Source organism: Gossypium hirsutum, chromosome A02 (assembly GCF_007990345.1).
Source record: "Gossypium hirsutum isolate 1008001.06 chromosome A02, Gossypium_hirsutum_v2.1, whole genome shotgun sequence".
Lineage (NCBI taxonomy): Eukaryota > Viridiplantae > Streptophyta > Magnoliopsida > Malvales > Malvaceae > Gossypium > Gossypium hirsutum.
The window spans coordinates 1,174,002-1,188,030 of NC_053425.1; the positions used below are offsets into that span (position 1 = coordinate 1,174,002).

The following is a 14,029-nucleotide window of genomic DNA, read 5'->3' on the forward strand; positions in this document are numbered from 1 at the left end:
TCTCATTTTTCGTTTCTAGGGAACTCGTAGGGGTTGGGGTCGGAATAAGTCGTATTCATTTGAATGCTTCTATGTGATTTAAACTCAAAACCAATTTGAGCCTTAGCATAACTCTTTAAAGTGCCTGGAATCCGACCTCGGATTAAAAAAGAATACTGCCATACGTCTATTTAAATAACATAGCTTTTCTAAGGGTAAATATATCTCTTGATACCTTAAATTAGTCTCAATGTTCAAATTGATACTTATGGGGTTTTTTTTTTTGTTGTTTTAATTGGCACTTGAATTCGACTTCCGTCACATGTTTTAGCCCATTTTTAAATTAAATAATTAGGCACTTTTCTTAAATTCTTTTCACTGTGTTTTATGTTAAGGTTTTTGTTTTCGGTTATGTGGTTTGTTCTTGTTATTGAATTGATTAAAGTAATGAGGGCTTGTTTAAATTAAATGGTAAAGTTTAAGGGCTTTTTCCACAATTTAGTCAAAATGTTTCACATTGTATTTTCCATGAATATTTGTGTTGATTACTTGATTTTATAACTGTTCTATTCTTCTTAATGAAATTTAAAAGAAATAATATGCAAATTGAAAAATATAATAAAAACCAATTTGCCAAAATATACACAAAATACTAACACTTAAAAAATTATTTAAATTATTTTAATAAGACTATAATATGTTAAACATAGAAAATATTAACACAAAAATTAAAACATAGAACTCTTTACTCGTAGTTAAACAAGTGACGTCTATTTTGATCCCTCAACTATTGACTTCATTCTATTTTGGTCATTCAATTATTATTATTATTTATTTAATTACTAAACTTTTCGAGATTCTAAAAACTAAAATTAGCCCTTTAATGTTTACACATTTTTATCAATTTGATCTTAAATATAAAAAATCTGACAAATTTGGCCCTCAATGTTTACAAAATTTGTCATTTTAGTTCAAATTCTAAAAAATTCAATAAATTTAGCCCTCAACATTTACAAAATGCCACATTGTGCTATTTGATTGGCTAAAATAGCCAACAAATTTTTTAAACCCCTGTTAAACATTTAGACCAAAAACCATAAGGGAACGATACTTTAAGTATTAAAAACAAAATTTAGCCCTCAACATTTACAAAAATTTTAAAAATTAAAATTTGTCATTTTGTAAGTGTTAAGGATTAAATTTATTGAATTTTTAGAATTTGAACTAAAATGAAAATTTTCATAAATATTGAGGGTTAAATTTGTTGAATTGTTTTATATTTAGGATCAAATTAATCGAATATTTAAACATTAGAGGGCTAAATTTTTTATTAGACCAATAAAAAAAAACACACGTTAGCCTTTTGTCACTCGTCTAGTAGCAACTACCTGCAGACTGTAGAGTGACTAAAATTTTAATTTTGAAAAGTTTAGTGACAGTAAAAGTACCATAGAGACCCTTATACCATGAGTCAAGTTGCATTTTGTTCCATTTACTTAAAATATAAGCAAATTAGTCTTTGTATGTTAAATCAAAGAGCAAATTAGTTAGTTTAATTAAAAAATTAATCTATTTCTACTTTTAAAAATTAATGTAGCTAACGAAATAACCAAACAGTTATACATAGCGTGTCATGTCTCAGGGGCGAAGCAAGAAAATTTTTTTGGGAGACCGGAATTAAAATGCATATTTTTACCATAGTAAAAATGTAATTTCATTATTTTAATAGTCTATATCTTTATAATTTTTAAAATATTAGATCAAATTTTTTTTCATTTTTAGGGGGCCTAAGTGTAAATTTACCATTTTTAATTTGAAACCTTGTAAATTATAAAAGGGTCTAAATGGAAAATTTTCCATTTTAGGGGAACTGGGCCCTTGCAATGGCACCCCTAAAATGGTAAAATTTAAAATTAGGCCCTTTATAATTTATAAAAATTTAAATTAATAATGGTAAAATTACATTTTACCCCCAAAATGATAAAAATTGATTTAACCCTTTAAAAATTATAAAGATATAAGCTATTAAAACAATAAAATTACATTTTTACTATCGGAAAAATATACAATTTACTTCTTGCCTCCCCAAAAAAAGTTTCTAGCTTCACCATTGGCCCCTTCCAGCCCCTCTAGCTTCACCACTATCATATATATCTCATGTCAACAAACAATGACCGATTTTTAATAATAGAAATGGATGAAATTTTGAACAAAAGGATCAATTTGCTATTTGATCTAACATACATAGACTAATTTGATCATTTCTTAATTGAAGGAGCGAAATACAATCCAACTTCTAATATAAAGACTTACATAATACTTTTACAATATAATGACTAAATCGAAAAAATTACAAATTGAATAACCAAGATTTTTTATTCCATGGTCTTTCTTTGCTTCTCTTCCCTCGTCTATCTTCTAAGGTCATTTTTCTATAATCATGTATATATATATATTCTTAATTTATTTATATGCCAATTTCACCCTTTTTGAACCTTTTTAAGGAATTACAAAATTTGAACCTTTTTAAGAAAATTTCAAATCCTTCCAATGTGAACACAAGATTTCATATTGAAATTCCATTTATGGCATTAATTTAGGCACTTGATTTTTAAAGTAAAGTGAGTAATTATTTAGTAATAATTAACTAAAAATAGTTACCTAAAACAAGTGTAATCATGATTTTCATGGCATATTTAACGCTTGTTTTAATTTCCTAATAATTAACAAAAAATAGTTTGTAATTAATTGTTGTGCATTAATTACTTAAATATGCGTTAATTAATTGAATATTAATGTAACGTCAATTATTGTTAAATTTTTTATTTCTTTATTAATTGTCCCAATTTGTTGAGAAATTAATATTTTAACCCATATTTATGTCATTTATTGAATTTTACTTTCAAAATTCAAGCTTGTTCAATTAAATACATCTGTTAAGCAAATTTGATTTTCATTCAAAATAGTATACAATAAAAAAAGGTATAATGACAAATTTAGTTCTTAATATTTATATTTTTTGTCAATTTGGTCCTTATTCATTTTTTAAGCTAAATTTGACTTTCAATTTTTTTAAAAAAAAGACAAATTTGACCATTGTCCTTATAAAAATAGTTGAATTGTTTTTTTTAAATATAGACCTAGCAATCTACATAGCAATCCACGTTTACTTCATTTTTTTAATTTTATGAATTATATGAATATTTTTAATTTTTAATATTTTTATAATTTTAAATTATTTATTAATGTGATATGTAAGATAAATAATGTCATATCAGCATGAGGTACAAATGGATTGTCACACATATTCGCATGCAAACATCATTCAAAAATTAACGTTTTGGTCTCGTATTCATAAAAAAAAATTAACTCTTTTTGAAATGTTAACGGTTAGCTAAAAATTAAGATTTAATTGACAAAAATGTAAATATTGAGGACACAATTTATCACTACGCCAAAAATAGAAGCTGACTACGTATTTTGAGTTAATTAACTATTATGATCTAGATTTTAGTTTGACAAGTTCAACTACTTAATCTAATTAGACAACAATCAACGGTCATATTAAATCGAGTTACTTGAATCTAATTAGACAACGGTCATCGATCATATTAAACATTTGAATTCTTTTTTTCCAAATTGGAATCGACAATGATCAAGTTAGATTTGAATTTATCGAATTAAGTTCCCGTTAGATTGCAATCTTACTTACTTTTACTTCAAAGAATATATAAAAAAAAACCCGAAAATAGGTTTAATTATTTCACCTACTTTTATATTTAAGAATTTAGTCGTTTTACTTGCTTGATTTAGAAACTAATGTCTAACAAAAAAACACCATTAATAAAATTTTAGTTAAATTAATATTAGAAAAGTACTAGTTAATTAAGTACTACAATTTAGATTTTAGCTTGACGAATCGAGCTACTTGAGTGTAATTAAAAAACGATCATCGATCATATTAAATTTAGATTTTCCGAATTAAACTCAAGTAGATTACGATGTTACTTACCATCACATCAAAGAAAACAAAAACGGTGCAAAATAGTTTCTATTATATCACTATTAAAACATTTGAAATTTAGTTTTTCTATTTAATTTTTAATAATTTAGTCCTTTTACTTGACTAATTTGAAAATTAAAATCCAACCGATAACACTATTAATGAAATATTTGTTAAATTTGAGTGCATTATATTTAAATATTAAAAATTAAGATTTAAAAATAACGCCTAATATTTAAAATAATTATTAATTAGGATTTAATTTTTAAATAAAATAATTAAAAGTAAAACTAAATTTGAAAAGTTTAAAATGTACAGGGACTAATTTTAAATTATACCTGAAAATAAAAAGGAGTAAAATATAATGTCGTAGATCTCTTATTAGATATAAAATTTTATTTATTAATTTTCCCTTTTTCTCTGTTTGGCCGTTTTCCCACCATGTGAAATCATATCCTTCGTTTTCGATTCCGTTTCACTTTTAATTAAAAAAAAAAAACATTTCATCATTAATTCCTCCCAATTTCCTTCCTTATATGAAATTGTTTGATTTATTTCCATTTATTCTCATTTTAATTTAATTTTTTTAAAAAATCTAGCGTTAGATTTTCAAGTCCCTGAAAAATCCCATCATTTTCTGGGGAAAAGAAAATCTCTATTTAAACTACTGCTGTTGTTGTTTTTTGTTTTCCATTTTTCTTCACCAAATTCCCAGTTCGATTTTCAGTAATTTTCTTTTTATTTATCGTTTCCCATTTGTTTTCAGTACCCCTCTTCTTCTTTTTTTCTTCTTTTTCTAGTTTCAGATCTTTGCTTTTCTTAGGGTTTTTGTTCCTGCTTGGGTTTTAGCTCCAAAAAAAATAATAGAGATTTAGGGGTTTCTTTTTGAATTTTCCTGAGAAAATGGAGAAGGACAAATCCCCGGGCTTGCCACCGCCGTCTGGTCGGTATACTGGGTTTGCGGCCGTCGGGAATGTTTTGAACTCAACTGGATGTTTTGGTCAAAGTTCTGATGCGAATCGTTTTAGTCAGGATATTAGCAAAATGCCTGATAATCCACCAAAGAACTTAGGTCATCGCCGTGCTCATTCTGAAATCCTTACTCTTCCTGATGATATTAGCTTTGATAGTGATCTCGGTGTTGTTGGGGCGGCTGACGGACCGTCGTACTCTGATGATACGGAGGAGGATGTGTTCTCTATGTTTATCGATATGGACAAGTTCAATGCTTCTTCTGCAACATCGACTTTTCAGGTTGGTGAGTCGTCAGCCCCCGCCGCTGCTCCGGCGACTGCTCAGGTGCCTGCTGCTGCATGGACTGGGATGAATGGTGAGAACCAGAGTGTTACGGTTGGGTCTTCGGAGAAGCCGAGGGTTAGGCACCAACATAGCCAGTCGATGGACGGGTCGACCAGTATTAAGCCGGAAATGCTTATGTCGGGTTCGGAGGAAGTTTCACCTGCTGAGGCTAAGAAAGCTCTGTCTGCTACTAAGCTTGCTGAGCTTGCTATTATTGATCCCAAGCGTGCTAAGAGGTATCTCTTTTTCTTTTCTTTTTTTCATTACAATTTCTTATATATATACTCAGTTGATTGAATTGGTATATATTGTTAGCGTTTTTAATTATGAATTTAGTTAAAAGATTCATGCTTTAGAAGGAAGGATTGCTGTTTAAGGAGGTAGGGATTTTTACTTTTTTTACTATGATATTTGTTTTAATGACGACACAATTCTGTTTTATGAGTTTGGTGATTATATTTTGGGATGGAAGTGTGATCTAACTCATGGCTGAAGTTATATCAGCGTGGTATGTGTTGGTGAAAGAATTGTGCTACTTGCTCTCAAGATATTAATTTGTCGTTAGCTTAAATCCAGCATTAAGCCTTTTGCTTCGAGTTCCACGTGATGTTAATTTGTTGTTAGCTTAAATACCAGCATTAAGCCTTTCGCAACGAGTTCCATGTGATGTTAATTTGTTGTTAGCTTAAATCCCTGCATTAAATGTTCACAATGTGCTCCACATGTTGTTAATTTCTTGTTAGCTTAAAGTCCAGCATTAAGCCTTTCATGACATGCTAATTTGTTGTTAGCTTAAAGTCCAGCCTTAAGCCTTTTGTAACGTGCTGCACGTGATGTTAATTTGTTGTTTGCTTAAATCCCAGCATTAAACCTTTCCGATGTGCTCCGCGTGTCATTAGTTTGTTGTTAGCTTAAAGTCTTGGATTAAGCCTTTCATAACGTGCTCCACTTAATTTGTTGTTGGCTTAAATCCCAGCATTAAGTCTTTTCCAATTTGCTCCACATGTTAGTTTAAAGTCCAGCATTAAGTGGTGTTGTTACTCTTTGTTTAACTCAATTCCCAGCATTAAGCCTTTCACTGTCATGGCAAGGCCGTCTTCATAAAGATGCCATGGCTCAGAGACTACTTAACTAGGTTTTAACTTGAAGCTAGCTTGAAACTAGGGCAGTTGCCTAAGTTATTGTTGGCTTTTTTATCTTCCCTTGTTTTCATCTCTTGGTAACCTCCTCTGTCCCCTCTTCTTCCTCTCTCCTTTAAAAGAATCTTCCCCTTTGTATTAGACTTATCTTTTCCACAACAGGGATGATTGTTGTTACCCTGATTTTTTTTCCAATTTGATGCTACCTTCTTTTTTCTTTTAAAAAAACAGGATCTGGGCAAATAGGCAGTCTGCTGCTAGGTCAAAGGAAAGAAAGATGCGATATATAGCTGAACTCGAAAGGAAAGTTCAGACGTTGCAAACTGAAGCAACATCACTCAATGCCCAGCTGTCTCTGTTACAGGTGGTTTCATAAGCTTCAAACCCTCTCCTTGATTGTGTGCCAAATGCTGTTATATATATTGGACCTTCATATATATATTATGATTTTGTTTTCTTTTAACTTATTTAGATCTAATGTTTCATATAACTCTTTTATCTGGTAACTATGAACAGAGAGACACTGGTACTCTGACTGCTGAAAACAATGAGTTGAAACTGCGTTTGACAACAATGGAGCAGCAGGTTCATTTGCAAGATGGTGGGCGCCTCTTGAGAACTTGTTCTTTTTAAATACCAAATACCAATATGTTTGCTTTATTGCATCCTTCCGTATACCTTTTTTGTGTAGTCCTCCTCATCTTGATGGAAAAAAATATCATGGGATAACATGCTATTTCATGATGATGTGAACATTTTACATGTGAGAATCTGGTTGAATGGACATTTTTAGTTTTAATAATACAATAAACAAGACTCTTGGAGAGATGTTTCAGTATGTGCTTAAATTGTTATTTAGTTTATTGAATTAAGGCGCTTTATTTTATCTCTTATAACACGAAGAGGTTCAGTAAGTAATTGCTGTTGTTGTTGTTTGTAAACAATTTTGTTTTTCATTCTTTCCACTGCACCTTTTTAAACGCTTTTATGTACTTCTGCTACTTATTGCAAAGATTTGAGATTATGTTTTCATTGGTATGGACGTGTGTGTATAGGGTCACACTGGTCGCTGTTTAAGGCTATTCTTTCTTGGCCAGACTAAAAAATCCTGCTTGCTATTGATTAATTTGGCTTTTATTACTTTATTTGTGACAATGTGCTAGTAACGATATGGATATGTATCGAATTTGAGAGAAAAAGTAGGTATTTATTTTGAATGGCTATATGACCCTTTGAGTTTGACTTCAGTTGGAAGCAGATAGTATATACTATAACCTTTGTTGGACTCCTAATTGCTCTAAATGTAGCATGTTTAGGTGAAGCCAGTTTCAATCATATTTTTGCACTTACATATCGAAGTAAGATCTATAACATGGCTGATATAGGTTCTGAATATTCAATCTTTGTGGAGTTGAGCTCGAGCTCTAGCAATTCAAGTTTGAGAAGAGAGTAAAATGTTTATTGAGTGAAGCCTGAGTAGATTACAAGTAATACCCCTAGCTTTTGATAATATGTGTTTTACTCAACTGTACCTCAGATTCCTTTCCATGCACAGAGACGGTATTTACTATTCCGATGCACTCGAGTGGTGCATGATGTAGCTTTTCCACTTTTGGTTTGTATATCAGTTATTATGATGTAGTGAGTAGCTTTTGATGTGGTTTTGTATGTAAGTTATGAATATAAATGCCTCTTGTTCTACTACTATAAACATGGGATTTATGTTTGAACTGCTTTCATTATCACTCATATTCATGATTCTTTTTCTTTTCGATGTTTGGTAGCATTAAACGAAGCACTGAAAGATGAAATCCAGCATCTGAAAGTACTGACCGGCCAATCTATACCAAACGGTGGACCGATGATGAACTATGCATCTTATGGAGCTAATCAACAATACTACCCCAATAATCAAGCTATGCATACTCTGCTAACCGCGCAGCAGTTCCAGCAACTTCAAATCCAATCCCAGAAACAGCCGCATCCATTCCAACCGCAACATCAAACTGGGGACATGGGAGTTAGAGGTTCCGTGCCAACCCCTAACCACAAAGATGCTTCATCGGATGTCAGCTTGACAGCATCAAAGGATTGATGGGTTAGATGTTTCTATAAGACTTGGTATTTTGGGTTCCTTTTTATAGATAGGGCATATGTTCCCTTCCATATTTGTTGTTTCACATCTCTTCATCTCTCTAGGCTTTTTTCCATATAAACTTTATTTCTAGGTTGTTATATTTACATGTAGGCGGAGACTGAACTAAGGTTTATATATAATATTATCCGGTATAGTTTTACCATTTCCGAAGTTGTCCGATTTTCGATCTATTTCGTGCCCCATTCTTGTTGCTCAGCTTGTTGCGTGTCATGTTACTTGGATTTGAATGTCTGATATGGGTATTTGGGCAAAAGTACACGGAGGCTTGCATTTTGCTCTTTTTACTAAAAAAGATGGGTAAATTACTGCTTATACATTATATTAAACAGTAAAGCGGTATTTTTTTATATAAAAAAATTTATTTTGACGTACAATGATAAGTTTTTAACAATAAAAAATAATGAAATTGTAAACAGAAAAATCAATTTGCTCTTTGATTTTACATATAGAAATTAATTTATCCATATTTCTTAGAAGAAAAGACAATGCAATTTTACTCCTAATATAAGAATTTTTATGGTACTTTTACTTGAGTATTTGTCATGCTTTTTTGTTTTCCACATACATAAAGATAAAGTACCAGGCAGGGCCTTCGCTCTTTAGTGTGAGTATTTGTCATGTTTTTTTGTTTTTTGCATCTAATTTTACAGCTACTATTATTTTTATACTAATCACTAAGTAAACATACTTTTTTTTTTTTTGGAAACCTTTGAATTAACCCTCTATCTTGACTTGAAAGTGTAATACAAAAGGCAACTTGAAAGTGTAATACAGAAGGCAATGTGTGACTGGTTAAGTTAGGGAGATCTTAATACAAAGTTCTTTCATAGTCATGCTCTTCAAAAAAGAAAAAAACTACCCAGTTTTTGCAATTCGTAATTCTAATGGTGAGTGGATTTATGACCTGGAGACACTTCAATCTGAGGCGATTAGCTTTTTCAAAAATTTGTATGGAGAAAATCCCTATCTCATGGGAAGTTTGCCCCTAATGCCTTCCCCCAGCTTGATCTTGTTCATATCAAATTTTTGGGTAAATCAATTATTGATGAGAAAATAAGGGATGCTTTTTTTTGACATTAGTGATGACTTCCATGCCTTTTTCTTCCAGAAACAATGGAGCATAGTAGGGGAGTAGTTTGCGAATAGGTTAAAACAATTTTCGCTAATGGTACTATGGATTCTAATTTAAATAACATCCTGATTGTTCTTTTCCCTAAGATTTCAAATCCTGAGAGCTTTATACAAAACCGTCCTATAAGCCTTTGCACGGTTCTTTATAAACTTGTTATGAAGGTAATAGCTAATCGCTTCAAGCTTATTTTCTCCAAAATTATAGCTCATGAGCAGACTCGATTTATTGCCAGAAGGAATATTACTGACAACATTGTCATCACGCAAGAGGCAATTCAATCTATATGAAGCAGAAATAAAAGGAAGTGGATGACGATGAAAATCGACCTAAAAAAAGTGTATGATTGATGGGATTTCATCGATGTTTCATAACAAGTGGCAAGGATCCCGGATTATCTTAGAAATGTTATATTATCTGCTATTACTAACTCCACCTTGTAGGTTTTGTGGAATGGAGTCCTATCTAATAAATTCCACCCGATCAGAGGGATTCGATGGAGTTGTCTACTTTCTCCTATGTTATGCATGAAATAGCTTGGTCACAGTATACATAATTCTATTTCAGTTGGGGAGTGGGGTCCTTTACGTTTGTCTAGATCAAGATCTGCCCTTTCTCATCTATTTTTTGTTGATGATCTTGTCATCTTTTGCAAAGCAGATTTGAAGCACGATAGAATCCTTAATAGGATTTTAGCACAATTTTGTGAGTTTTCAGGTCATAAAATCAATGCTTAGAAGACTAATATTTTCTTTTCAAACGGAGTGGATGCACAGACACTTTTAATTTTGGTATAATGTCAATTTTAGCCTTTAATATTTATTTCTTTTATCAATTTAATTTTTTTTGGGCTAAATTTGGTCATTGACCTTTTAAAAAGAGTTAAATTATTTTTTTTAATGAAAATTTTGACTAAAACATTAATACTTCGTTTGATTACTATAGTATAATAAACGAGTAAAAAAATATGTTTAACATGTGTTTTAAAATATTTAGACATAAAATAAAGAATAGTTAATACAAATTTAAAGGCGAAAATTAGAAAGATAAATAAAAACTCTTGTAAAAAATAAGACATTTTTAAAATAAACGAAAATTGTTCATTTTCTTTGCTACAAACAAATCATATAAGTGGTTAAAAACTATCAATTGTGAACTAGTTTATAATTAACCAATGACTAAAACACGTAGAAAAAATAATACTTCAACCAAATGTAGCATAATATTTTTAACAATATTGACATTGTAAAATCGCGTGGCAGTTTTTTTATACTTAAAGCTGATACGATACTATTTATCTAATATATCACATTAACAAGTAATTTAAAATTTATAAAAAAATATTTTTAAAAATAAAAATTATAAAAATTTTCAAAAATAAACATGGAGTACATGTAAATTATCATGTAAGTTAAAATATTTAAAAATTTAACGTTTTAGTCACTATTTTTAATAAAATACTAATTTAATTATTTAAAAGGTTAATAATCAAATTTATCGTTTTATAAAATTGTTTGGTTTCTACGCTCGCGCTGATGCGGTCGGCCACCATTTTCCTTCTTATCCTATGCCTTTTGCATTTTTGCAAGCTAAGTGTCTCCCTGTATAAAGGTGATATTACTTAAAAGTTGTCGAAACCATTTTTTATTTGAAAAACGGAGATCGACTTTAAAAACGAAAATAGAGTCGCCAGCGATCCTTTTTAAGGTGTGATCGGATCACCTTGAGTTTGATCATTTTAATAAAATATTTTGATTTATTAAAACAATGATTTTGGTCTACAAAATTCGAGAATAAAGGTTCGGGAGTCGGTTACGCACGAGAAAGGGTTAGCACTCTCGTAACGCCCAAAATTTGTACCGAATTGATTAAATAATGTCTTAACGTCGAATGTTTGAAAAGATTTTAGAATATGATCATTTATTTTTTTTAAAAGAATGTTTGAATAAATTAAATGGAATGCTAAGACCCTCTTATCTCGAAGAAATAAAATGTCACACCAGTAAGTTAGGATACAACATTTCAAATCCTCGAAAATAAGTTCGTCTTTTAATTTTCAAAAGTCATGCATTTAAGTTTTAAAAAAATACTCGGTTATTTGGGTCAAAGGAAAAATCGGAACCCGGTAAGTTAGGGCACAATTTCTCAAAATTTCAAATACAGAATATCGCTTTTAAAAAAAAAATCCCTACCTTGAGAAAATAAAGTATCATATCCAGTAAGTTAGGACATAACATATTGAATTCCCAAGAATAAGCTTTTATTTAAAACTCACGTTTTGATTGAAAAAGGGTACTCGATTACTTAGATTCAACGAGAAAAATTGAAACCCAGTAAGTTAGGGCACAATTTTCCCAAAGCTCCCAAATACCGAGTATTGCCTTGTTTAAAATTTTAAATGAAATGTAATAAATAAATTAAATGTATTTTTATTAAAAAAGATAATTTGATAACATAGAGAATAAAACACGTGGCAATAACATCTCATGAATAATCTAAAATAATAGGGAAATGCAAATGAACAACTTAGAATATATGCAATAGCAGCACATCATATATTATAAAAATATCACCATTTATATCCAAGGGTCAATGAATAAGAAACCAATTTTAAAAGAAGTTTCAAATAAATCACACAAATAAAATATAACAAGTTTTTTAAAATAAAGTAAAATAAATAATAGGAAAAAGAAAATTTGGAAATATTACTATATAAACTATAAGAAAATTTTAAAATATGTAATAAATATAAGAATTAAAAAAAATAAACAGGGAAAAAAATAAAAGAAATAATATATCAAGTAGTAATGTACAAATAAATTTAAAAATAAATATTCTAAAGTAAATAATTTGAACGAAAGCTTGAATTGTATCAAAATAAAAAAATAAGAAAAAATAATATATATGTAGCGTAAATGAAATTCCAAAATAAATAATATGCATAAAAGATTAAAAGTAAATAATATACAAAGTAATATATACACAGGAAAAAGCCTAATATAAATAATACATATAGTAGTAATAATAATATATAAAGGTATTTCATTTAAACAGGTATGCACATGAAAAAAATAATCACAAAAGTATGAAATCAAAATAATATGTTGAAACATGTTTATTCTAAAAAAGAATAACTGAAACTTAATTGAGAGAAAAAATAAAATCCAAGGGATAATTTACAAGTAAAACAAATTATTAAAACATAATTTTGGGCTAAAATTAAATGCGTATCAATGTTCGAGGTCTAAAATTGAAAATGCCCCAAATCTTAAAATACTGCGCTAGGGGGGGCAAATTGAAATAGCGCACAGACTGCAGGGACAATTTAAAATAATTTAAAAAACTTAAATATGGCCCGATTGAAGGCTAGCGCAAAGGAGGGGACCAATTGCGAAATTACCCAATTAAAGGTAAAATGCGCTTGGTTCCAAGCAAAACGCGACTGATCCCACTCCCCCCATGCTGCTTTGTTTTACTATTAATTGAAACCATATTTTATTTCCTTTTTTTATCATTAAAAAATAACTTTTTAGAAAACAAAAAAAAGTTAAAACACCATTCTTTATTCATTTTTTTCAAAATAGAGAGAAGGCTCTCAACCCCCCTCTCATCTTGTGATTCACACCCAAACTCCAGCAGATCACTACCGCCGGCTTCATCATCAGCGACCAACATGCATGGCGGCCGAAGCTCCTTTTCCAGGCGAAAAAAGGTATCTCCTTCGTTTTATATATTTCCCGAAATATGTGTAGATATATATATAAGAGATTCAAAAGTAAAATAAATAGAGCAAATAAAAGAAAGTAAAAACCTTAGAACAACTCCCTTGATCTGTTCGTATTTCCTGAAGTGCTCTCTATTGTATGTAGTACAACTGTTTATTTTTTTTTATCTCCCCCTTTCTCCTAAAAAAAAACTCCCCCTATACAAAATCGTATATTGGCTTTTATAGCAAATATTTACAACCCATTTTACACGTTTTCAGGTACATGCGTGAGTGCATCACTGATGTGGCATGGTGGAGCAGCGCACGATGCGGAGGAAAAGCGAGACGTGCGGTGCCTGGAGATTGCCCTGGGTTGTGGCGGCTGATGGTGTTTTTGTTTTTGTTTTTATTATTTTTTGGGCTGTTGGGGTTTGCTTGGGGTTTAGGTAATTAGGCTTGGTTTGCAATTTTGTTTTAGGTGTTTGATTTGGGCTGTGATTTGGACCCAAAGGTAGGTATTTGGGCTTTAATTGGCTTGTATTTGGTTTTGGTTCCTGGTGGTTTAGGCCGGGCTGAAAATTGGGTCTACAAAGGTCATAGAGGAAGTCTCTTTGAT

The 14,029-nt window shown here is 30.5% G+C and overlaps 1 protein-coding gene across 1 annotated transcript; it reads left to right on the top strand.

Moving 5' to 3' along the window:
- Window positions 1–4,366: 4,366 nt before the first annotated feature.
- LOC107927491 (probable transcription factor PosF21) lies at window positions 4,367–8,728 on the top strand. The gene is made up of 4 exons (XM_016858569.2): window positions 4,367–5,517; window positions 6,652–6,784; window positions 6,937–7,021; window positions 8,205–8,728. The coding sequence occupies exons 1-4, from the start codon at window positions 4,886–4,888 to the stop codon at window positions 8,513–8,515; spliced, it is 1,161 nt and encodes a 386-aa protein (XP_016714058.2). The 5' UTR covers window positions 4,367–4,885; the 3' UTR covers window positions 8,516–8,728.
- The last annotated feature ends 5,301 nt before the right edge of the window (window positions 8,729–14,029 follow it).